Below are 23,519 nucleotides of genomic sequence, written 5' to 3' on the forward strand. Positions count from 1 at the left end.
CACCGCCGCTCGCGCACGCGCACCCGGCGGGGCGGGCGGGCGGGCCCGGCGCGCCCCCCCGCGGGCGGTGACGTCACGTCCTGTTGTGCTGCGCGCCCCGGGCCGGCGGCGGTGGGTGAGGGTGAGTGGCGGCCCCGGCGCCGGCACCCCGGGAGCGGAGGGGAGCGGAGGGGCTGCCGCGCGTCTTCCGGCGGGCGGCTCGGGGGCCCCGGGGGGTGGGGGCGGAGCGGGGCCGGCGCTGGGCGGCTGTGGAGGCTCTGGCGGGCACGGGCAGCGCGGGCCTGGCTCGGGCCTGGCGCCGGTCCCGGCCCCGCGCCCGGGCCAGCGGGGCTGTCACACCGGGCAGTGCCCGGCCGGCCCCGCGCTGCTGGCCGTGAGGAAAGGCTCGGGAGGGATCTCAGCGGGGTGTGAGATGCCTGAAGGGTGGGCACAGCGGGGACAGCCAGGCTTTGCTCGGTGCTGCCTGCGGCCCGGACCGGGCACCGTGGGCACACACTGAAACGCTGTCTGGGCATAAGGAAACGCTTTTCTCTGAGGGTGGCTGAGCACACGCTGTCCAGGGAGGCTCTGGAGTCTTCCTCCTGGGGGTTATTCAAAGGCTACCTGGACATGGTCCTGGGAAACCAGCGTGGGGTGGCCCTGCCTGAGCAGGAGAGTGGAACCTCCAGGGATCCCTGTCCACCTAAACCATCCCGTGACTCCTGAAACCTTTCTGAAGCTTTGCTGCAGATGCCATGCTCACAACTCAGTCACACAGGTTGCCAGGATCTGTATTCACCCATTGATAAGAAGACAGTTTGATATTTTTTACACAGGCTGTGCTTGTTCTGAAAAACTCAGACTTTGGAGTTCACAGTGAAAAGCCCAGGGTGGGTCTGGACAGTGACATTGCCCACAGAAGAATGAGCACCCATCATGGTGTCAGTCACTTTTGTACAGAGCATCTGTGTTCAGACCTCAGTATCAAATCCCAATGTCTGTGTTTCAGTTTATTCTATATGGCACGGTTGGTTACCCACTGAGAGCACATCAATGGACTTGGAAGCTAAAGATGAAGAGGAAGAGAGTCTACAAACAGCATTCAAAAAGCTGAGAGTGGATGCAGCAGGGTAAGTGAGCAACAAAAAAGGCAATGTAATTTGTCAGGTTTTTATTACATATTTGTATGTTTTTTCTATTATTTTACATTTCAAAAAGAAAAAGTCATTTGGTGAAAGGTTCTTTGCTCTCTCTGAACTGCATCCCTTCAGATGAAATACAGTCATTATAACTGTCTAATATGCAAAGCAGTACTTTATTACAGAGTAATTTTGACTAATATCCAACTGAAATCACACAGTGACTGCATGGAAACATAGAAAGATTCACCTAAAGCAGTGAACCCACTTTCAACTGTCGTAGCTGTAGGCACCTGGTGTGACACAGAATTTGTTTGTCTGTTCCTGTAAACACTGGTGGCTGCAGCCACATTATAAACCTTTATTTAGTGCACAAAATTTTGCTTGGAAGGTGTCTGGAAAGCAGCACCAACACCTCAGAGTGCTGGGGAGCCCAGTCTCACTGGGAAGGGCCAGGCTAAATATGAGCTCTGAGCATTTCTGATTTCAGGGGATTTTGTGGAGTCTGCAAACATTTTTACTGTAAAAACTTACTCAGTAAGATACTAGGTGTGCTGATAATATGTAATGTAAGAGCTGATAAAATTATGCAGTCTAACACTGTGAGACAGTTCACTTGAAGTCTTTTGGGAATTTACAAACACAAGAGGAAGTTTTGTGTTGACAGTGTTACCTTGTGAATTCATCCCCACAGCCATCAACACTGTGAATTCAGGGCTTCCTCTGCATGTGGAAATATATTTTGCTTTGCTACTCTTTCCCTCTACTTCAGGATGTCTTCTGAGCAATGTGGAAAAAAAATAGCTGTTCTCTATCAAGGAACTATGGTTATTAATCATAACACTTTTGATGTAGTACCACTGGCAGACTGTGTGGGTTTCTGGTTGATTCCTGATGACATCTTAGGCATAAAAAGATCTTGTTTTGCAGGCTTGTGTTGTGAACAGCTCAAATCTTGTGACTAGTCTGTTAAGATCAACTTTGGGCAGAGTATTTGGGCTCTTTGCTGAATTTCAGCCTCATTTCTTACAATTTCCAGTGTTCCAAATCACACCTGCAGCCATCTTAACTATAAATACAGGTTCATGTGCTGAGGCATTTATGTTTGTCATCTAGACCTCTAGGGTCAGATGCTTTTTTCATCCCATGCTTATCTCAAAAATTTAATGAGAACTAAATAAATCAGTAATCTGTCCTTGCCTGTTGTACCTACTCCACTTCTCCACCCACTCCCCCTCAGCCTGCTGCTCCAAGTACCTTGCTTTGCATTTCAGAGGAGTAGGAGACTGTCTTTAATGACTATTGTCTGACAAGAACGTTTGGAACCCGAGTTTACATTCCTTTAAAGCGTCATTTTAGTACAAATAGGGCATGACATCAAGCTCTGGGAATTTTGGCTGCCTTTCATTTCATCTCACCTATCTTTAGCCACTTGATGGGACCAGTATAGTAAGAGGGGTTGTATAAATCTCTCTAAGGCTCTGTTTCTACCCACTGACTACAGAGGGAGCAAATTTGATGGGCATCCAAAGCACAGAGGCTGGCTGTGGGCTTCTGGAGCTGTGTGTTCAGGCATTTCTGTGATGTGGCATTTCCCTTTTTACCCAGATGTATTGCAGCTCTGTCCGTGGGCGACGGGACCATTCTCAGAACAGTGACAAGAGCAGCCATGGATGGAGCCAAGCAGCAGCCTGTCAGCTCCAAGGAAGCGTGGCATGGGTAAAACATGACACATTGAACAGTTGCAGGCAGCTTTCACTGCCACTTGTTGTTAATTAGTTGCTTCAAGATATCTTTCCTTTCTATCACAAAATGTTTCCATAACTGATATGTTGTTCTTTGATTTCATTAAAGTCTTTAAAAACAATATTGCATCTTCTCTTACAGAGGGTTCCCAAAACTTTCTTTTCTGTTGATATCATCAGTAATACTTTTCTGCAAGTCTTAAACGTTTGCAACCCCCTCTCACCTCACTCTTGGGTTCTTTTATTGCTTTTAAAGTACCTGGATATTCAGTGTGATCTTCCAGCAGCTCCAACTGACCCAGGTTCTGCACTACAGTTGAATTTGGGATGACAGAGTATCATTTGCTTAAGGCAGAAGACTTGGGGGGAAGCACCTTGAATAAGGGTTCCTTGTATGTATCTTTCCTTTGGGGGAACCCGAATTTCTTCAGAGTCCTCCACGGTTTGTGTCAGAGATTGTAAGTGTCCAGTCATCTGGTGTTTCTGAGCAGAAAAATAATCTTGTAAAATGTTTTTAATCACATTGTAGAGCTTACTGAGCTGTAGTTTAGATTGTGGAGTTACCCACTTGCTCCCCTGTTGAACCCTGCAGGTGTGTGAGAAAGCCCTCCCGAGGATCGGCAAGGGTCCCGCGGCGCCGGCGCTCCAAGTCTCCGGTCCTGCACCCTCCCAAGTTCACCTATTGCAACATGAAAGCCAACAACCAGCTGAAACACAAAGCCCAGGCAGACACTTCGAAGGGTGTCATCAGCTCAGATGTTTTTGTCCCAGCAGAACGTGGTACGAAGGACGGGCAGGATTCTCACCTTGAGGCCAGTAACGACAGAACTGAACCGTTGGAAGCTTTCACCGCCGAAGAGCCTTTGCAGCAGCTGGGGGAGAATTGCCCTGCTCTCCCTTCATCCTTTGAGAACAGCTTGCAAACCTCAGATTTCCAGTCCTTATCCATGCTCAGCAACGGCAGGCAGTGCCCTTGTAGGGACAGGAAGTGCCAGTGCCAGCAGTGGCGCACCATGGAGGTGTACTCCTTCTCCGGGCTGCGCAGCGTCCTGTCCGAGTGCGAGAAGGCTGTCCTGGGAGTCCATGCCCACTCCCTCCAGAACAGATCTCCCTCTGCGACAGCCTCAGCAAGCTCTCCCAGGTCTTGTTCTGAGCAAGCTCGAGCCTTTGTGGATGATGTGACTATTGAAGATCTTTCGGGATACATGGAATACTACTTATATATTCCCAAGAAAATGTCTCACATGGCAGAGATGATGTATACTTGACTGTAAGCAATAGAGAATCCTGAAGCAGAGTTTGATACAATGGTTGGGCTAATTGCCTTGTCAGTGCCATGTTTTCACTGTTGTGTGTTTGATTAAATGTTTCTTTGCCTCATACAGTTTAGTTTTCTAATAAAATGAAAAATTAAATATAGTTTCTGAGCTTAGTTCTAAAAAGAATGCACTAAAGTCTCTGAATACCTTAACAAAAGCACTCTAGATCAAATGAGCTCTGTTTGGTTTTTGGTTTGTGCTGTGGATATTGTATGCCGTTTTCACTATGTTTTGGGAAAACCAAACAAAACCAAAAAAACTTCTATTTTTTTTCTGATATTTTGATGTGTTTGGAATGTTCATTCTTAGTGTATCTCCATACTTAGAGAAAAGTTTCACAGCTACAGCTCCATCTTCTTTATCCTGCTCTAGAGAGAAGGATGAGAAGGCATTCAGCATTTTGGATAGGATGAATCTCCTTTCCTTGAACACTGGCTGGCTCCTTTTTTAGTTGGATCAAGTTGTGAATGCTTCTTCCTTACAATTTTTTTGGGAGGTCCAGAGCGTGTGTACTTGGACCCTTCCTTAATCGAACTCGCTCACTCTTAAGCAGTTCTATTTTTCTGCAGATAAGTGAAGCTCTTAGAAGTAAAAATATATTTTGTTATTTGTGCTTTACAGATGGAATAATTTAGGGGGGAGTGGAGCAGGCTACCAGGTTTTTTGGGCTGTGCAGTCTCAGAAGTGGAGAGGGTGGAGCCATCTATGCAGGATGTTTCTGAGCACATTTGATACACAGAGTGGTGTGGAAAGGGGGTGGTGAGCAAGACGTGTGTATCATCCTGGCTTTGTGCTGTAGAGCTATGACATTCCTGCTGGTGGAAAATAACTGCAATAAAAAATTCTGTTGCCGAGACTTGCATTAATAAATGTTTGTCAAAACCCAGCAACTTAAAGTCTGAATAATTTGGCACATATTCATCTTCCCTCAAGACCTTTTTAGTTAAAAAAACCTAACAAAACTCTGATTTCACTGTCAGCTGTACATGCTCAACAACCATGTCTGAGTAAAGTACTGTAATTTTTACTTACATGCTGAAAAATGAGTGGTCAGCAAGCCAAGGAGTCACAAGCAGTTGTGTAAAAATAGATGAAGAGCAGATGTGGACAATTGGCCTTGTATTCTGTGCTGGAGAAGGCTCAGACATTCTAGATGATAATCACTGTAGATTTTCTTCTCACCATCCCAAAAATTTACAAGTTCAGGAAGCTGAGATTTAAAATCCAAATAAATCAAAAAACATAGAAATATAACTAAAACTCATTTTGCTCTTAAGTTTCATGCATATATTTAGGATGCAGTCTTTGCTCTTACTCAAATGTAACTGATTTCTACATTTCCTCCTGTCACCTCCCTCTTCCAGCTCTATCCTGCAATACCCACACACACTCTGGGTTTTCTCCACTTTCCCTTCTTTCTCCCTACAGAAAATCTGGTATCATATGTACTTTGCTTGTAAACATAAATATTTAGTACCAGCTATCTTTGCTGCTGCTATTTTCCAGAGGGTGTTTCTGCTTCAGCAGAGGGTATCTGCTCCTATTTTTATTCATGTTTTGGTTCTGTGCCCTCTTTAACACCATGGGAATTGTTGCTAGACAGAAGGTTGTTTCCCTGCCTCTTGGTGAGCCCTGATCCAGAGTCCATGTCTGTGAAACTGAGGCAAAGCTCTTCCACAGGCACAAAAATGCTTCTTTAAGCCTGGTATTGGTTGTCCCCACTCCTTTCTGCCTCTGGAGCCTAATAAAGGGGCACAGCAAGGCCCTTCTGTAGAAATGTGGAGTGGCAGCCTGGTCAAGGTCACCTTGGGGCAGTTTCTGCTGTGCTGCTCTTGAATAAAGTGTGCAGAACCCCAGGAAGTGTCTGGGCTGGTGTTACATAAACCCAGTATGGATGGACAGCGTTGCAGGGCATGTTTTCAGCTGTGGAGCAGGACAATGTGCCACACACCTGCTGTGTCCAGGGAGAGAGGAGGAATTGGGGAAATCGTGGAGGTTAAACTAGTCCACGATATATCCTGAAATTGAGGGATGAGAAATGAATTTAGGTTGCCAGAACACCAGGTGGGAGGGAACAGCCTGAGAACAGGTTCTGAGGGCACATAGTGTCCTATGGAGGACTGGAGGAACTGCTAGTGAAGGAGGAAGCAAAAGGGGAAAAAAGACAGTAACTCAGTCATTTTGTTTCCTTCCTGAACCCCTGTTTTTGCCAGTGTTTAAGCACATGTAGTGCTGCCTGTGGCAGAGCAAGGGCAGATATTTTGGTTCTTGACTGCAATTGTGAGGTTTGCAGCAAATGTACTGGAACATTGCTGGTGACATTTGCACAGCACAGACCAACCCCTGGGGGTAAATGATGGGCCCTAAGAGAGGCCCAAACTTATTGTTTCCATCAAAACCTTCTCAATTCAGCTCACTCTGTCCATGTCTATCCATGTCACTCTGATAACGCAGTGACTTATTGTTGCTGCCTGCCTGAAACCTCAGGATTTATTGGAAAACTGCATCTTCTCTGGGAATGCCTGAACAGCACCTTTGGCTTGATTGATGAGTAGAGATGCTCTGGTACAAACAGTGCTGAATGCAGCCCTAGTGCTCCCAGCTGCTGCTCTACCTGCCCCAACAAGCCTGGGGGATTTTTACTGTGTGTGGATGCTCTAGGATCTGTTCCTAGTCAACCTACAGAATATGTCTGAAATATTCTGAGAAAGCACCAGTGGACTTGCAGTGCTCCCAGGACTTTCTTGTTACCAGATCCCAACTCTCTACTTCTTATCTCAGCAAACCCAGCCTGAGTGTTTTCCAGCAGCACAAGTCCTTGTCCCTCTGCTTTCAGGACTAGTTAAACCAAAGCAGGAAGCAGAAGGGCACCCTGGATCGATGACATTTCTTTCTTGCCTTACAGAAGCCAAATCGAATCCAAGCTGAGCTTTACATTGGCAGACACTGAATCAGGCCACTGGGGGGGAAAAAAATCAATGGAGCTGTTTCTGGAGCCTGTTTTCCACCCTCTCCTTCTAAAACAGGGAGGGTTCTTCTGTGCCTGCAAAGTCCCGTGACTGACTCCATCCTCCTGTTCTCTCATCTCTGTAATCTTTGCATCAGCTCTGAGATGAGACCCTCCCTGATTCTGTATTCCCACACTGCCAGCAGCACAATCCTGCTCCCGTGGCACCTTCTGCCAGGGCTGTGCACAGATCCCATGGGGCAGCCCCACACCAGCCCCTCTGGCAGTCAGGGAGGCTGTGTTGAATGCTGGGGATGATCTCAAGGTCACGCAAGGTCAGGGGGGCTGGCACCCCTCGTGCCCTTCAAGCCTTGCTCGGTTTAGCAAGCCAAAACCCAGCTAAATAAAGAGGCCCCTAGAGAGGCTCCGTGTACCTGCAGGACCCGGGGGGATGCAGTAAAACCTGTCGTGTTTTGCTCCCCACGGCGCAGCACTAATTCACCACAAGCTGTACCACTAGATGGGGCCTTCTGGACAGCGATCCAGGGAGAGCAGCTGCTGCCTGACCAACCTGCTCCTTGCCTTTTCTGCACCCACCGTGTCCCCTTCAGTGCAAGGAGCCCCCAAAAACGCCTGCAGCGAGGGGAGGCTGTGGAGCAGGGGCAGGGTGGCACTACATGGGGTGCCAGCTCCTCAAAGCTCAGTTTTCTCTCGTTTTTGGAGCCCCAAAGCGGAGGCCAAGCAAGAGCCTCTCCCTGTGGTGACCCTGAGGCCAGTTCAGGGACTTGGGAGAGAGGTTGTTATAGGGGGCTGCAGGGTTGGGGGGGAGAAAACAGGGAGGCACAGCACTTCCCAGCCTCACCCCTCTCATCACCTTCTGCACACCCTGAGGAGCAGAACATCACAACAACCAAATAGTTCATTTTCATCCCCCAGTCCCCGGAAAACTGCTCCTTGCACTATATTCATGCAGCTGGGTACCAGTTTGGCCCTGCTCCCTCCCAGTGCTCCTGGGTGAAGCGTGCCTCAGTTTCCCCACTCAAACCAGCTCTTCCAAACCATCCTGTCTCTATCCTCACCAGTCCCAGTGGTTCACAGTGAGAGCCCTCACACAGCCCTGAGACACAGGCTGGCTCCCTGTGCCTGCAGGGCCTCTCCCCCATCCTCACCAGAACCTGCCCCTACAACACCCCTGACTGGACTGGCTTTATCCCCTGGCACTGGCAATAGCTACAAGGGTGGGAAATTATCTCCAGGCTCCCTGATTGCTGGAGATGGGGCATGACAAAGCCAAGTGTCCAATGCACAAGTCCAGATGTCCAGGTCACTGTATCCAGCTGCCTACACACCTGTGCCTGCAAACCCCTGTGTGATGCTCGCAGGGCTTGGAGAGCAGCAGCAGCTCCAGAAGCCCCAGTGCCCTCTGAGTCTCCTGGCCAGTTAGGAATTGTGACACACTTTGCTAATTCTGGAAGTTACCCCCAGCTGTGCCTACTTCATCCAGTTTGGGCTCTGGCACACCCCAAAGGCTCCTGGGCTCTGCCCCTCTATGGGCTGCATAACACCCAATAGGCAGAAATTAATTTGTGCTCTCCAAAAATAATTGAATACCTTTAAAGAGCCATTGCTGCTTCTTTCCATGAAGGCTGCAATGACACGTTCTAGGCATTTTAAAGCCAGTGTCCATCACTGTGGCTATTTATTACACATCCGCCATATCTAAAGCACTAAAAAAAAAAATATCTTAATCTCTGCTGAAAAATGTTCTTAGGCAGCCGCAGGCGTTGGAGCTGCCCCGGATTGCCGAGCTGGCAGGCAGGAGCCTCCGCTGCTGACTCCTCTCTTGCAGCGATGCCTGCACGTTTCCGTGGGAGCCCCGCCACGAGCGGGGACGGGCGGCGAGCCCAGCGCCGGGAGCGGCGGCCCCGGGAGCGCTCCGTGCCGTGACCCCGCGCCCACCGCCCGCGCTGCCCGGGAGCCGGGGCTGCCCCGGGGATGGGCTGCCTGGAGCCCATGTGATGCTGGGCTGGCGCCGCTCTCCCCGTCCCTCTCCCGCTCGCTCGCTGCTGTCATGGCGACTCCCAATAATGTTACTCCCACCAACTGCAGCTGGTGGCCCATCTCGGCGCTGGAGAACAGCGCGGGGAAATCCACGGAAGGGGAGGAAAATCACGACCCGACGGACCCCGCTCTCAAATCCCAGGACAGATTGGTTTTGTACCACTGGACCCAGTCTTTCAGCTCACAAAAGGTAAAGAGAACCATCGCTCGGCCGGGCGCTCGGGCGAGAATCACCTCCAGGTGCCAGAGCATCGCTTTGCTTGGGAGGATGGATGGATGGATGGATGGACGGATGGATGGACGGATGGATGCACTCGGGGGAGAGCGAGGGGCTCAGCCCCGCGGCTGGCCGGGGCAGCGACGTGCGGCCAGGCAGATCTTTGTACCTTTTACAGCATCTGCCTGGGGAGGGGATGGGGATGAGGATGGGGGGGACTCAGCCAAATCTTTGCTTTGGTATCACGGCTTGCACCGGGAGCCGCCTCGGCTTTTGTGCTCGCTGCCAGCCCCACACTGGCGTGGCCGGGAGCGCAGACAAAGGCAGAGCCGGGCCGGGACCACCCTGATGCTGCTGCTGATGCTGCTGCGGGAGGAAAGGCAGCCCGAGCCAGGCTGGTACCCGGGAGAGGATCCCGGACCCCGGCACGCAGCGATGATTCATTCACTCCTCACACTGCAGCAGCGCCCTGGAAATTCTATTCCCGGATTGCCCCAGCAAGAAATCCCGTTTTCCAGACAATAGTAAATGCTCATTTCGCAGCACGGCAACTGTGTAGCAAACCCAGCCTTCTCCCCCGGCCCCAAAACCCCCCGTCATTCCCGAGCCATGAACACCATATGGAGAATGGGCTGTTCGGAGGGGTGGGTGTCGGAACACCAAGTTCCCGGTGCCAGGGCCTCCTCGAGCTGCACAGCCCGGCGGGAAGGCCGGGCAGAGGTGCCCGTTCCTGCCAGCAGACACAAAGGAGGGAGGATGCCCAATGCAGCAGGGTGGCTGCACATGGTCGGGGCCGCCGCGATCGGGATCCGCACTGCCGGGGATGCTCGTGCCCGCTCCCCGCGCAATTCCCCGGAATGTTTTGTCACCCCAGCCCGGGATCCCCTTTGGGGTGCTGGCAGGGACCCCTGGCTGCCTCCTGCCAGGCCTTCAGCTCCTGAAAGCAGTCCAGGGAGCCTGGGGATGGATACCCCGGGTGGTACTGGATACCCCGGGCGGTACTGGATACCCTGGGTGGTGCTGGCTGAGGTTTATTTATCAGCTGTGAGGAAAAGGCCAGGAGTGAGTTGCAGTTGAGGAGCCCAGGCTTTCTCTTGTTTGACTTTATAAGAAAAAATTAACTTGCCAGTCCTGTGAATAATTAATGACTAATTCCCCAGGAACTCTGAAGTACTCATAGAAAGGCTTATATATGTTAAATTGTATTTTTAGCTGCTGCTAGTTGGATGAAAACAAGTACTTTTGCCTCATTCAGTGGTTCTGGAAATCATGGCTTTCTCACATCCCCCATGGGCTTTTTTTTTTTCATGTTTGACATACTTAGTTCATAATAGTCAGGTTTTATAACCCAGAAGCCTAAAATGCCATCCCTGAGTGCATATTCAGCACCATCTCATGCACAGAGCAGAGCAGCAGGATCAGCCCTGAGGTGAGGATGGTGATGGTGTCCCACATCCAGTCCCACTCCTGCCTCCCCCTGCCCTCTGCAAGGCTGGACTCACCTTTCCCACCGCTGAGATGTGTGGGTGCCATCCCTGCTGTGCTGGGCAGGCCCAGGGCTGGAGGAGGGCAGGGGAAGCGGAAGGGGGAGGCAGCAGGTTGGACACAAGAGGTGTGAAGGTGCTGGGTGATGCCCTCAAGATAATGCCAGCATGGAGGAAGAGGAGGAGGAATGCTGTGCAGGGTCACAGGGGCTGCCTGGAACTTCCCACAGAGCAGAGCCTTCACTGGTAAAGGCAGAGTCCTCTCCTCAGAGTGGGACATACCTGAGTCAGCATCCAGGTCTCCTTCAGCCAGCAGCACTGTGAGCAGCACTCACTGGGTGCACGTGTAAGGCATAACATTGCTGCAGCCCTGCTTCCTCCTCTTCCTCCTCCTTTTTTTCTTCAGGTATGTGCTGGGCCATGCTGGGATCCACAGCAGCATCACTTCCCAGCTGGAGAGCTCCTGCCTCCCTCCACCCACTGAGGGATTGGCTCTTCTCTGCCTGTCACACAGGCCACCAGGACCAGGGAGGATGGTCCATGATTCTGAGAAGACAGGATGGGTTTGGCTATCCCCTCTTTGCCAGGAAACAAATTCTTTCCTGGCTGCCTGGATTTTGCAGCTGCCCCATGGCAACAGCTGCTTGGTTTCTTGCAGGGCATGCCCGTGATCCTGGCATGTCAGGATTAAGTTTAAGGGAAAGGTTTGAGGGTGCAATGGGGTAGGGGGGACTGGAGACCAGCTCGGTGCATGGGGCTGAGCTCTTTCTCCCTGGCTTCCTGCCCCAGGTGAGGCTGGTGATCGCAGAGAAGGGGCTGCCCTGCGAGGAGAGGGACGTCAGCATGCCCCTGATGGAGCACAAGGAGCCCTGGTTCATGCGGCTCAACCTGGGCGAGGAGGTGCCCGTCATCATCCACAGGGACAACATCATCAGCGACTACAACCAGATCATCGACTACATGGAGAAGAACTTCACCGGAGGTAAGGCAAGGCTGGGCTGGGCTCTGCTTCAGAGGAAATTTGTGTCTAGTCCACATTCTGTTTGCTCAATGAACCCACTTTTTTCCTTTAACGTTTCGTCTTCACCCCAGAAAATCAACAAGCCACCAGCCCGCCCCAGACTTCTATGTTTTCCCATGAAATTGAAGAATTTCCAACAGAAATGCCCTGCTGGAGGGCTCTGAGGGGTGTGGTAGCTAAGTTCCCCTTTTTATGACCTGGAAATCACGCTTCCAAACCAGACAATTTCTCTCAGTCCCCATGGTGCATGGTGGCATTTCACCAGAGTCCCCGCTGGGGCACAGCCCATGGGAGCACTTCTGACTTTTGGCACATCTGTGCTTTGGCCCTGGGTAATTGTATAAAGGGGCCAAAAGGGCCTCTGCTGAGAGAAGGTGGGTGTAAGCTGTGTGCTGCTGCTCCTCGCCCTGCTTCCTCCAGGATTCCTGGGCCAGGGGCCCTGCTGTCCCTGCTGCTGCTGTGCCTCAGAGGAAACAGCCTCTTTAAAGTCAAAACCAGCCAGCAGTGCTGAGGACCATGGGAGGATGATGTGACACAAACCCAGAGGAAGGGACAGCCAGGAGAGGGAAGCTCATATTCCCCTGGAGCAGGGCTGCAGGCCTGCTGAGCCTGGCACACCGGGATGCTGAGACAGAGCTCCAAGCCAGCTTTGCTCAGCAGCTGCTGTGAGCAGCCTCTCCCTGGCATCTCACACCCCTTCACCCTCATTCCCCCAGTCCTGGGGGCTGCTGGGCTGGGACACCCACCGGGCAGGCTTCAAAGCTGAGCAGGGATCTCGGGCTTTGCCATCACGATGTTCAGCCCAGCATCCATCCCCTTGCAACAGAGACATCAAAAACATCTCAAAATAGCTCCCGGAGCCAGGGCTCCCTGCCAGCTCAGCTGCTGTCCTCTCCTGGCCCCTCCACTGCGCTGCTGCTCCGTGGAGGCACAGAGCTCCCTCCCAGCGGGGCAGCAGGGATGGCTCCATCGGGAGAATCCCACACCAGCAGCATGTCCTAGGGAATGGCAGCTGCTTTCCTGCCTGGCAGCAGCCCCAGCACCAGGGGACATCAGGGGTGTGAGTCCCTGCACCACTTCAGCTGGTCTCTGCGAAGGGCAGGTGGTCTGACATATGTGACAACAGGCTGTCCCCAGCAGGAGGGGCACACAGAGCTGTCTGAGCACTGGGAAACTCCTGTCGTTGAGATCTTCCAGCCAGGTGTAGTTTCTTACCTTTTTGCTGGGAAATGGAGAGGGGAAGCTCCAGGAAAGAGGGCCCAGAGCATCAGTCCCTGCTCCATGCTCTGCTCCATCCCATCACCCAGCAGTGCAGCTGCCCAAAGCATTACCAGGATGTGGCAGTGCTGATCTGAGGGGGAATCAGCCACCTTGCAGAAATGTGTACAGTTTGAAAAGGCCTTTACAAGGTCTTTTTACTGAGCTGTGTTTTCCCCTGGGCTAAGGGCATGGCCTTTATCAGCTGCTTATACACACTGGGGTCCAGCTATCAGTAAAGGGTAGTGTGTGGAGAAATGTTTTCTTTCCTCCCAAAATAGCAGTGAATAGTGCCAATAAGCCACATTTGAGGACGCTTCTCACTAGGACACTGCCCAGCAGTGCCCAGAAACCCAGAAACTGATCAGGGCAATATTTCTTCCAGGCAGGAGTGTCCTCCAAGGTCTGCACCCCCTTGCACAGCCACAGAGTGCATCAGCAGCCTCTATGTGCAGGCTGCTGTGGCATGTAAAGGCAAGTCAGGCCATCCCAATGAAAAACCTCCCTGGAACGTGCTGAAGGATATGGGCTGGTGGCCAGCACGCTGCTATTTCATTGTGGTTGCTCCATCTTCCTGCGGGATGGAGCTGTCCCTCTGCATGTGCTGTTCCCAGCCTCAGCCCCAGCCCTTTGGGTGCTGGCCAGGAGCCCTGTGGAAGGAGCACACAAGCTATAGGTCAGTTGTTGTTTCGCTCATCTGGTCACTTTTCTCGGGTGGAAAATCCCGACTTGGAGAGCTGGAGCCCAGGCAGTGCAGACAGGGAGCAGCCCATGGCAGGGAGGAGCCACCAAAACCTCCCTTTGCTCAGGGGACAGTAACACTGATGCCTATCAGTGGGAACAACTCTGTGGAGCCTTCCAGCAGGGACAGTCGGGGTCCGAGCCATGAGATTTCCAGTACAGGAGGTACCAAAATTTGCCTGGTTCTCATCCAGCCATGGGCACCAGCAGGCAGGATAAAGGCAAGGCCAGCTCCTGCCACCAGCAGCAGGGCTGGGCAGAGCACAGCTGTCCCTTCAGGCCCTGAAACAAGGGGCTGCCCTGCTCACATCTGCTAAAACCCTGCCAACATGACCCAACTCAAGTGGGGACACCGGCACGTGGAGAGCCCAGTGCTGCTGACAGGATGTGGGCAAGAGTCAGAGTCCTGGTGGTGGATTTACTCACTGCCTGTAGACACTATAAACATTTATGATCCCTTAAAAAAATGGCAGAGTTGAAAATCTTGGGGGAGACAAGAGCAATGTTTTGCTTCTTCTGGTGTCACCTGCCATGTATTTTGGGCTGACAGTGTAATAAAAGGCACGATGCACACCACCATCCATAGAAAGTGAATAAACCCAACAAGGCAGGGAGGAGCAGAGCCAGCCAGGGCAAGGAATGTTCCTGCAGCTGAGACACTGGCTGAGCATGGAGGGAAGATGCACTGGGCTTCTTTGGTCATCTACTCTGATTGCCATTTTGGGGATTTTCAAGGAAGCCCAGCAGAATGAGGTACCTCACTGCCACTGGAGTAAAGAATATGTAACTCAGGAGATCCTAAACTTAAATCCTCATCTTTTAGCTCTTTTCTGCAGACCAGGAAGATTTTCCTCCCATTCTAAGAGACAAGAAATTAGAGTGTGGACATCAGGGCTGGCTGCACTGACCCCAGGGAACGCCAGGGCTGTGTGGCTGGGTGATAAATCTGTACACTGCCCTGTGATCCTGTGGGTTTGCCCATCTCGGGGCACGGGCTGGCTGCACTCCTGGCTGGGATGGGCAGCAGGGAGGGCGAGGGCAGAGCTGACAGATTTGAGTGAAAGCTCTGCCCCAGGCAGCCCTGCTGTCTCAGCAGGATTGCTCCCTGCTGTTCAGAGCTGGCTGAAGAGCCGCTGAGGAGCGCTTGAGCCCTCCCAGGTGCCGCTGATTTGTGAAAGCAAAACAAACTCCACAACTTTTGTGAAAGTTGTAAAGCTGGTATGTTTATTACAGAGCTATGTTTGTTACAGAGCTGGACACATGTGGGGACTGCTCCCTTCAAAATATATGTGTACCTCTGGGAACTCTAGATCCTTTTTTATCTCTCTCTCTCAAATACATATGCATGCCACTTCACAATAGGTTCACACATATTCATTCTACTGTTTTCATGTGACATTTGCCTCTAATTCTTCTTCATCAGAAAGAATTCCTGGGTCAGGCTGTCCCCTCTCTAACAGTCTCTCTGTCTGCCCCCCTTATCTCTGTCCTTTGGCTGAAGCAGTTTCTCCAAGCATAGGCTTTTTAGGAGAACAGGCAATCACACTAAACAGCTGTGTTTTCAAGCTACAGACTTAACTCAAAGATGTGTGGGAATCTGTAAATCAGAAAGTTTTGGGAAAGCTGCAAAAGGCAGGCCTCAGAGACAGCAGAACTGTGATTAGAGCTAAGCAGTAGCCATGAGATAGGTCAGCAGGAAAATTATGTAAAAAGTAGAAAAGCAAGGACAACTAGAACAATGGTCTGCGTATTAATTGCTTGCTTGTCTAGAATAATTCCCTAAGCTACAGAAAAATTTATCTAGCAAGATATTAGGAAGTTTTAAGCTTAATAATGGAGCTCTGTGCATTGTGTTTTAAGGCTTCTGCCTGGATGAAATATTACCTGAATATTGTTGTATTCAAAATAAGCAGGCATTGTTTCAACCCAAGGTATGTGTGCTTACAGTGGTTGGATGGAACTACTGCCAATATGCTTTTGCTTTGTGTGATTGGTCAAAAAACTTATAAAGTAAGTTGTAACATTAAGTTCTCGGTCTGCTGCTGGGATGTGAGCTGCTGGCATTTTCCCATTGCCATAACCATGTAATGAGACTGATGCTGGAAAATAAAACAGTTCAAGGCACGTTCCCAGCAGTCCCGTCCTGTTTGTGATTTGTGCAGGGATAGATGTGCATTTCACCTAAATCAAAACTGATTTCTGCTCTGGAGAATTTCCACTGTGTCTCACTGCTAACACCCTTTCCTGGGCCGTGCAGAGAACGTGCCGCAGCTGATCCCCGAGCCGGGCAGCCCGCTGCACTCGCGGGTGCTGCAGTACCGGGAGCTGCTGGACTCGCTGCCCATGGACGCCTACACCCACGGCTGCATCCTGCACCCCGAGCTCACCACCGACTCCATGATCCCAAAGTACGCCACCACTGAGATCCGCAGTAAGTCAGTCACCTTCCCAGGAGGCTGCCCAGCTCCTCCACAGCCCACCGTGCTCCTGCTCGTCTCCCCTTCCTGCCAAAGGACAGCTGGGAAGTGGCAAAGCACAAAGAAGCACCCACAAGGTCCCCACCATGCTCAAAAAGCTCTGCCTGCAGCACCTGCACAAGTGCAATTCCCTGATCTGGGAATTGCAGGCATCCTAGAGAGACTTCCTAACTCAGGGGGTGTCCGGGTGCCCAGGCTTCTCCTCAGCTCTTTCTGGGCCACAGGAATTTGCCCCTCTCCCTCCAATAACTCTAAGGGCAAAGGCAGGAGGGAGCAGCCAGATTGAGTTGCAGGCAGGGGATGAATCGGCATAAGTCTGTGTACCTGACCTTCAAGTGCTCATGAAACATTGACGATGCTTAATATAACTCAATGGCAGGGATTGCTCCTGGAGAGAATTCCTGGCCAGAAAAGCGACCTTGTCAGGAGGGTGTTGGCAAGTCCCAGATCTCTCCCTTCAGGCTCCAGCCCCAAGCTGAGCCCATAGAAAACACTGTTCCCACCCCCATCCCTTTGGTTGCCTGGGTCCCAGATGGCCCTGCTGGGGTGGGATGCACTTGTGCACAGAGAGAAATAGGCAGTTCCTGAGGTGCAGCTTGTGGTCTGCCCTGCCTCTGCTGACACCCGTCACAGACAGCTTTCCCCATGTCACCAAGTGTCACCTCCACCCCCAGACCTTGGGCCAGAGCCCCTCCCTCCCCCAAAGGGTGTGGCTGTGATGGCTTCAGCCCCTATCTGCCTCACATCACCTCCCCAGCACCCTGCTGAGGTCTCTGAACACATCTCCTTGTCCAAACCCTGTCACTGTGGCATTTTTCCCAAGCCACAGCAGGGGTATGAGCAGGTCCATGGGCTGATGGTTCCTCCCCAGCTCATCTTCTGCCCTCAGGCAATGGCTCAGCTGCCCTGTTGCAGTGGGTGCTGAGGGAAATCAATGCTGTGGTGTCCCAAGGAGAGGGTGAACCCAGGTTCCAGGCTCTCTCAAGGGGAATGAAATCAGGATGATATCCAGGTTTCCATCTGCGTTGCAGCCCCAGGAGAGCAGGTTGGCAGCCTTAGCAAGCACAAGCTCACGGCAGAAATGGGAATTTCAGCATTTTATAGCAGTGCACAGCCTGCTGCTGGCTCCCACCCCAGCTGGCCCTGGCACCTCCTGCATCAGCACACTGGCAGAGCCAAGGCCTCCCTTGTTGGAGGGAACAAGGAGGGAAAGACAGATGGTCCCTGGCTGGAAGACATTAGCCCAACTTTGAGTAATTTATGCTATCCCTTAGGATACTCTGCCTCTAGGATTCCTTTCTTCCTTTCACTCTGCCCCTTTCCCTCCTTTAGCTCCCTTGCACAAAGCCCTTCCCATCCTCCCTGTGCCCAGAGAGGCACAGGGGTGGGCATCTCTCCATGCTCATGATGGGCTCCACACCATGGAATTGAGGGACAGCTTCACCCAGGAGGGAGCACTCCCTCCCTGCCCCACTGCTCTGAATGTACACCCGAGTGTGGGCAGCCAGCTTGGACATCCCAGAGGCTCAGCCTGCTGGGGATGGAGCTGCAGGAGCCAGGCTGTGGGCAAACCCAGGGCTGTCCTTAACCAGCAAGCAACAGACAGAGCTTCCAGCAGCTCTACCATGAATCCAGCAGGGGAAATGAAGAGCTGAAACTCCCAGGCTGGGACTCACCACAGGGAAGGAGATTGGCCATACCTTGGAGCCAGCCCTGCTCCTTGAGATCCTTGTGTGCAGGGAGCCACACACCCTCAGATGTGGGAGCACAGCAGCAGCAAGCCATGAATTTGGCCCATTTTAGCTCTCTGGGATGCTTTCCCTTGGTGCTACAGCCATATTTTGGCTGCAGGATGAGGTGATTCGCTATCACACACTGGTCATCCCAGCCTCTCTGTCTCCCCCCAGGACATTTAGCTAATGCCACCACGGATCTGATGAAGCTGGACCATGAAGAGGAGCCACAGCTCTCTGAGCCTTACCTCTCCAAGCAGAAGAAGCTCATGGTGAGTGGGTGAAAGCCACACACATCCCTGGTGCTGGGGGAACACAGACCTGCCATGAACACCTGATGCTTTGTGTCCCTGCATCCACTTATTCCCCATCCTAACCCTGCTCTCCACCCAGGCCAAGATCCTGGAGCACGATAATGTGAACTACTTGAAGAAGATCCTTGGAGAGCTCGGGATGGTGCTCGACCAGATTGAGGCTGAGCTGGAGAAAAGGAAATTGGAGTACCAAGGTAGGCACTGGGCTGTGCTTATGGGGTGTTTTCCCACGGGAGGCTGAGGTGCAACACCAGAAACAGCCAGAAGCTTTTCACCTGATGAACAACGCTCATGGAGCAACCACTGCTGGGTCTGGGGCTGCCTCTGGGCTCTCCTGGTTTTGGGTACACTGATGTTGTTGCAGCCATGGTCTTACTGACCTCGGGCAAACCAGCCCTGCACTCCTTGCCACAGGGAATAGCAGGACCCCAGTCCTCAAGGGTGCTCTTTGGGAGCCCCAAAGTCATCTCAGGGTGATGGCAGGTGCCCTCTACCCCAGCAAGGGACTGACAGTGACTGATGCTCTGTCTGGCTTAGGAAGCAGCAGGCTGGCCCCAGCACCACGAGGAGCACTGGCTGCTGAAAGTGCAGAGATGGGGACGTGTGCCACAGCCAAGCCCTCACATCACCAGGCTGTGGCACATCCCAGAGGAGCACGGGCAGGGAAACCCAGGAATCTGAGGGGCCCTTGAGGGCAGAGCCTTTACAGAGCCTGCGTCACATGCCAGCAGGTGGGAGACAGGGACACCAGCCATCCCTGACAGCCAACAACGGCGCTGGGAGCCTGCCCAGAGCAGCCCTGGCAGTCAGGGGTGCCTGGGCACAGCTGGGCAGCCCTTGTCCTGCCATCACCCTCGGGTGGTGCCAGCCTTCCTGCTCTCTGCCTCACTGCTGGCCGGGCTCAGAGCCCTGGCCCCGGGAGGGCTGCCAGCACCAGGTGCCAGATGCAGAGCAGAGCCCAGGCACAGCTAATGAGGGGATGGTCCCACAGCTGGCCCTGCCCTGGCGAGCCCTGCGTCACTCTCAGGGCCACCCTGGAGAGCCCTCGGAGGTGCCAAGGTCAGGCCCTGCAGGGCATCGGGCTGGGCATTTACCAGAGCCCTGATGTGCTCATTGTGGCATCCTGCCTTGCCCTAATTTCCTCAAACACCCTCATTAACCACTGTGAGGGCTGGGACAGCAGAATTCAGCCTAATGAGGTGCCCTGGGAGGACATCCCAGGTGCCTGGAGCAGAGGGATCGCTGCTGCTGCTGCTGTTGCCAGCACCCAGGTGCTCCAGTGCCTTCAGTCCTTGGGTGCTGCTCCTGCCCTCTGCTCCAGAGCCCCAAACTCCCACCCTGTGCCCATGGTCAGGATGTCAGCAGTGGGCAGGATCACCACTTTGGCAAGCTCCCAGGAGCTGCAGTGCAGCAGCTCTGCTCCCACACAGCCCAGGCTGCAGCAGGAGCAGGGTGGGAGGTGCTGCAGCAGCACCAGGAGACCCCAGCCACAGGCACTCCGTTCAGCTGGGACAGGCTGAGCCCAGCTGGGGCTGCTGGGCATGCAAAGGGAAGAGGTGCCTGTGCTTCCACCCCACTGGGTGCTGGGCAGGGGTGCACGGGGCTCCAGACCTCAGCAGAGGTGCAAGCCCAGAGCCAGGAGGGACAGAGGGACAGGGCTGGATCACAGCTCTCTCCCGAAGTCACCACCCTCACATGTGCTTTCTGCTCACCTGCAGCAGCTCCTGGAGTGAGGCAGCTGCCTCAGCCCTGCTCGCCTCACCGCTGAGCAGCAGCACCCACAAGGTCCCCTCCACACCCGAGAAGCTCTGGCTGCAGCACCCGCACAAGTCATTAGTCACTGAAAATATTTATTGATTAATTAGGCACAGGCAATCTGTCCACTTGGGCAGTGCCTCCAGCAGGATCTGGCAGGCTGCCAAGCAGCTACAAATGAGGGTTGCTAATTACCCATAATTGCCCCAGCCTGGTCCTGCAGGCAGCCCTGCAGCAGCAGCAGTGCCTGTCCTGGGGGGCTCTACTGGAGCCTCTCTTCCCTTTCCTGACACAATGGCCACAGCACAGTGAAGAGCCCCAGAATTAGGAATCTGGAGCAAAGCTGACTGAGGGTGGATTTTTGTGTCCCTTCTGATGTTCTTTACCTGCATCTTCTTTCATCTCCCTCAGCTCCATCCCAGCCCAGCTCCTCAGTATTGAAAGGGCACTGAGGGAGTGCTTAACAATATCCTGGCCTGAAACTGCTTTTTCCAGCCTAACAGCAGCTTGGTTTATTTTTGGATGTCTCTCTAGTGGGGTTATTTCTGGGATCACCCATTATCAGGGGTTCTCAAACCCTTCAGTATCTTTCTTCATGTCCTGCACTCACCCTGAGCTCTGTCTCCCCAAAATCCTGGCTCTTGGCACAGAGGTGCTGCCAGTTTTGGTGTCCTGGAGCAGGGTCCCTGGTACAGGAGAGAGAACAAAGGCAGAACCTCCCCAGCAGCACACATGGGAGAGCAGCCAGGCCATCCAGCAAATGGTTTTGATTCCTGAGGATTTCTCACATCCCTAAAATAGGCCAAGTTGACGTGACACTCCTGAAACAGCTCCTGGTGCTGCCAAGGGCAGACACTGCTGATCTCCTGAGCACTGACGCTGCAGAAGGGGTCACTGCACAGCATCTTCCTTCAAGGGGGGCAGAGGGCTCTTTTCCAGGCACCTCCTGGTACACGAGGATGCCATCTCCTGCTGCTCTTGACTGGGGGGAGAGGCAGCAGAGCCGCTTTGCAGCCAGTAATTTGTCTCTTCACACCAGCTATAAATCATCATCTCCTATTCCCAGCTCTTGGCACCCCCGTACTCTCCATCACAGTAGATGGGCTCTGAGCTCCTGGCCCATCAAAGAGCTGGGGAAAACCACCCCAGATCTACAAATGCTCCTGCCTATGTGGATCTTTTGAGCAAGATTTTAGGTGCCCCCCCAAGGGATTCTTACCTCTGCTCTGTGTCTTCTCTCTCCAGGGCAGAAGTGTGAACTTTGGCTCTGTGGATGCGTCTTTACTTTGGCCGATGTCCTGTTAGGAGCCACCCTGCACCGCCTCAAGTTTCTGGGACTCTCTAAGAAATACTGGGAGGATGGCAGCAGACCCAACCTACAGTCCTTCTTTGACAGGATACAGAAACGCTTCGCCTTCAGGAAAGTTTTGGGAGACATCCACACCACGCTCCTCTCTGCAGTGGTACCCAATGCCTTCAGGCTGGTCAAGCGGAAACCTCCCTCCTTCCTTGGAGCCTCCTTCCTGATGGGATCTCTGGGGGGAATGGGATATTTTGCTTATTGGTACTTAAAGAAAAAATACATCTAGTGCTGACTGCTTGGTGTTTAGTTTGGTGTCTCTGTGCTGTGTGAAATTATGATGAAGCCTCAGTAACTGTAATGAAATTTGAAGCAAGGTAATGAATAATTATATTGTTTAATGTAACATTCCATAGTCTAGAAGTAGAAACCTATACTGCAAGGAAATAAGACAACAACAACAACAACAACAAAAAAGCGTCAACTTGTAAATGCCTTTTTTAGGTTTAGATATTCAACTCCAGCCAGAGGCTCGAGGGCTCACGGGGCCAGCCCTGCCCACTGGGAAGCGGCACTGCCTCCAGCACCACCAGCTCCAGGGGGACAGACAGAATCCCAGGAGGCTTCCCAACAGCCAAGTTGACTACTGGGACTTGGATACTTGGTCCTGTACGTTTGTGTTTCCAAATTGTTCACCGGCCACATTTCACACATGCAGGTAGTGGGGACTTTCTTCTTCTAGAAGGCGTTGTGTTGTCATGCTCGGAGCAGGGTGCAGTAGCTGGTCACAGTCAAGGTGGATTTCTGTTCTTCAAGTATTCCATTTTAAAAATTATTTTCATTAAAAGGAATATTTTTTATTGAGCTGCTCTTAGAATGTATCCACTTTCTACGTCTGGTTCTGGTGGGCTTTTTTTTAAGGGAATTTAATGTCTGTCTGTAACTGCCGCACTTTTTTCTTGAGATAAATGATTTTGACTTTCATCCTGAATTCTGGCACATGAAGGAGATTATTGTTTTAAGCCTTTTGGCTCTGTCTCTTGAGTTTTCTTTCACGGATTTGCAAAGCATCTTTCACCAACTGAGCATATTTGGACTCTGAAAAAGTACAACCATTTTCAGAACTTTTCAGCACTTTCCTGAAGGCGCTTTGGCTTTCTTCCATCAGGGGCTCTTTTCTGTCATTTCCTCGCTGTGTGTTTTCTTAGGGACACTTTGCACAGAATCACATTGATGACTTTCTTGTGCCTTTTGCATGCTGGAAAGAATAACAGGCCTCACTGCTACTCATGCTTTGGAAACTGAGATCCTCAATAAACCATATGGGAGGAGTAATGGCTTCGCATCTCTAAATGTGTTCCACATCTTACTGGTCCCAGTGCAAGGCATGCCCCAGGGCACTGGGATGTGCAGGTGGTTTGTGCTTTGCCTCATGTACTGCACTGGTATAAAACTTGCATGGAAATTATATGTATTCCTCTTCCAAGCACTAATTTCTGTCAGCACTCAGCCTGCTGGCTTTCCAGGCACTCCAGTGATCCCTGGGAGCCATGCTGTATCTCAGGTCTTGGGAACAAATGCCAAGTGTGGCTGAAATAACAGGAATTGCATTTGCCTCTGATTCAAAGGTTATCTTTATGTATTTGAAAGCAGCAAGCTTTCCCAGGACTTTTTGGTACAACCTGGCAGTCACAGAATTGGGAATAATTAGCAGGAATTACAGGGGATGAGCACATAGAGAGTGCAAAACACACCTTTATATGGTGCTTGTCATAAGGCTGGTCTCACAGGCTTCTGGAATACAACAGGCTGTGTAGCTGCAGAGGCTGTGTTATCCCTGTTACCACCGTGGGGTTGGGTAAGCACTTAAAATTGGTGTGTGAGAACCTAAATCCACCTGGCTCCTGCAGCTGAGGCTGCTGACTGAAACCTTGCAGATACACATTCTCCCAAATACCTTCAGTATTTGCTTTGTGGAGTCGGTGACTTCAGAAGAAATAGTTGTTTTCCTTCTTCTGAAGAGGGAGGCA

The 23,519-nt window shown here is 52.0% G+C and overlaps 2 protein-coding genes across 2 annotated transcripts; both read left to right on the plus strand.

Annotated features, from left to right (window-relative positions):
• The first annotated feature begins 72 nt into the window (after positions 1 to 72).
• Positions 73 to 5,068, plus strand: LOC115911937 (oxidative stress-responsive serine-rich protein 1-like). Its single transcript, XM_030963218.1, has 4 exons — positions 73 to 121; positions 989 to 1,109; positions 2,727 to 2,837; positions 3,456 to 5,068. Exons 2-4 carry the CDS (start codon positions 1,033 to 1,035, stop codon positions 4,129 to 4,131), a joined length of 864 nt encoding a protein of 287 aa, XP_030819078.1. The 5' UTR covers positions 73 to 121; positions 989 to 1,032; the 3' UTR covers positions 4,132 to 5,068.
• Positions 5,069 to 9,064: 3,996 nt separating this feature from the next.
• GDAP1L1 (ganglioside induced differentiation associated protein 1 like 1) lies at positions 9,065 to 22,824 on the plus strand. The gene is made up of 6 exons (XM_030963195.1): positions 9,065 to 9,380; positions 11,681 to 11,873; positions 16,168 to 16,341; positions 18,295 to 18,392; positions 18,514 to 18,628; positions 21,435 to 22,824. Exons 1-6 carry the CDS (start codon positions 9,201 to 9,203, stop codon positions 21,776 to 21,778), a joined length of 1,104 nt encoding a protein of 367 aa, XP_030819055.1. The 5' UTR covers positions 9,065 to 9,200; the 3' UTR covers positions 21,779 to 22,824.
• Positions 22,825 to 23,519: the final 695 nt, after the last annotated feature.

This window comes from Camarhynchus parvulus, chromosome 20 (genome assembly GCF_901933205.1).
Source record: "Camarhynchus parvulus chromosome 20, STF_HiC, whole genome shotgun sequence".
NCBI lineage: Eukaryota > Metazoa > Chordata > Aves > Passeriformes > Thraupidae > Camarhynchus > Camarhynchus parvulus.

Excerpts from the sequence above, each read along its gene's own strand:
- LOC115911937 (XM_030963218.1), top strand. The coding sequence starts at position 1,033 with ATGGACTTGGAAGCTAAAGATGAAGAGGAAGAGAGTCTACAAACAGCA. Across the intron at positions 1,110-2,726 it reads CTGAGAGTGGATGCAGCAGG|ATGTATTGCAGCTCTGTCCG; the intron begins GTAAGTGAGCAA and ends CTTTTTACCCAG. Across the intron at positions 2,838-3,455 it reads TCCAAGGAAGCGTGGCATGG|GTGTGTGAGAAAGCCCTCCC; the intron begins GTAAAACATGAC and ends TGAACCCTGCAG.
- GDAP1L1 (XM_030963195.1), top strand. The coding sequence starts at position 9,201 with ATGGCGACTCCCAATAATGTTACTCCCACCAACTGCAGCTGGTGGCCC. Across the intron at positions 9,381-11,680 it reads AGTCTTTCAGCTCACAAAAG|GTGAGGCTGGTGATCGCAGA; the intron begins GTAAAGAGAACC and ends TTCCTGCCCCAG. Across the intron at positions 18,629-21,434 it reads AAGGAAATTGGAGTACCAAG|GGCAGAAGTGTGAACTTTGG; the intron begins GTAGGCACTGGG and ends TTCTCTCTCCAG.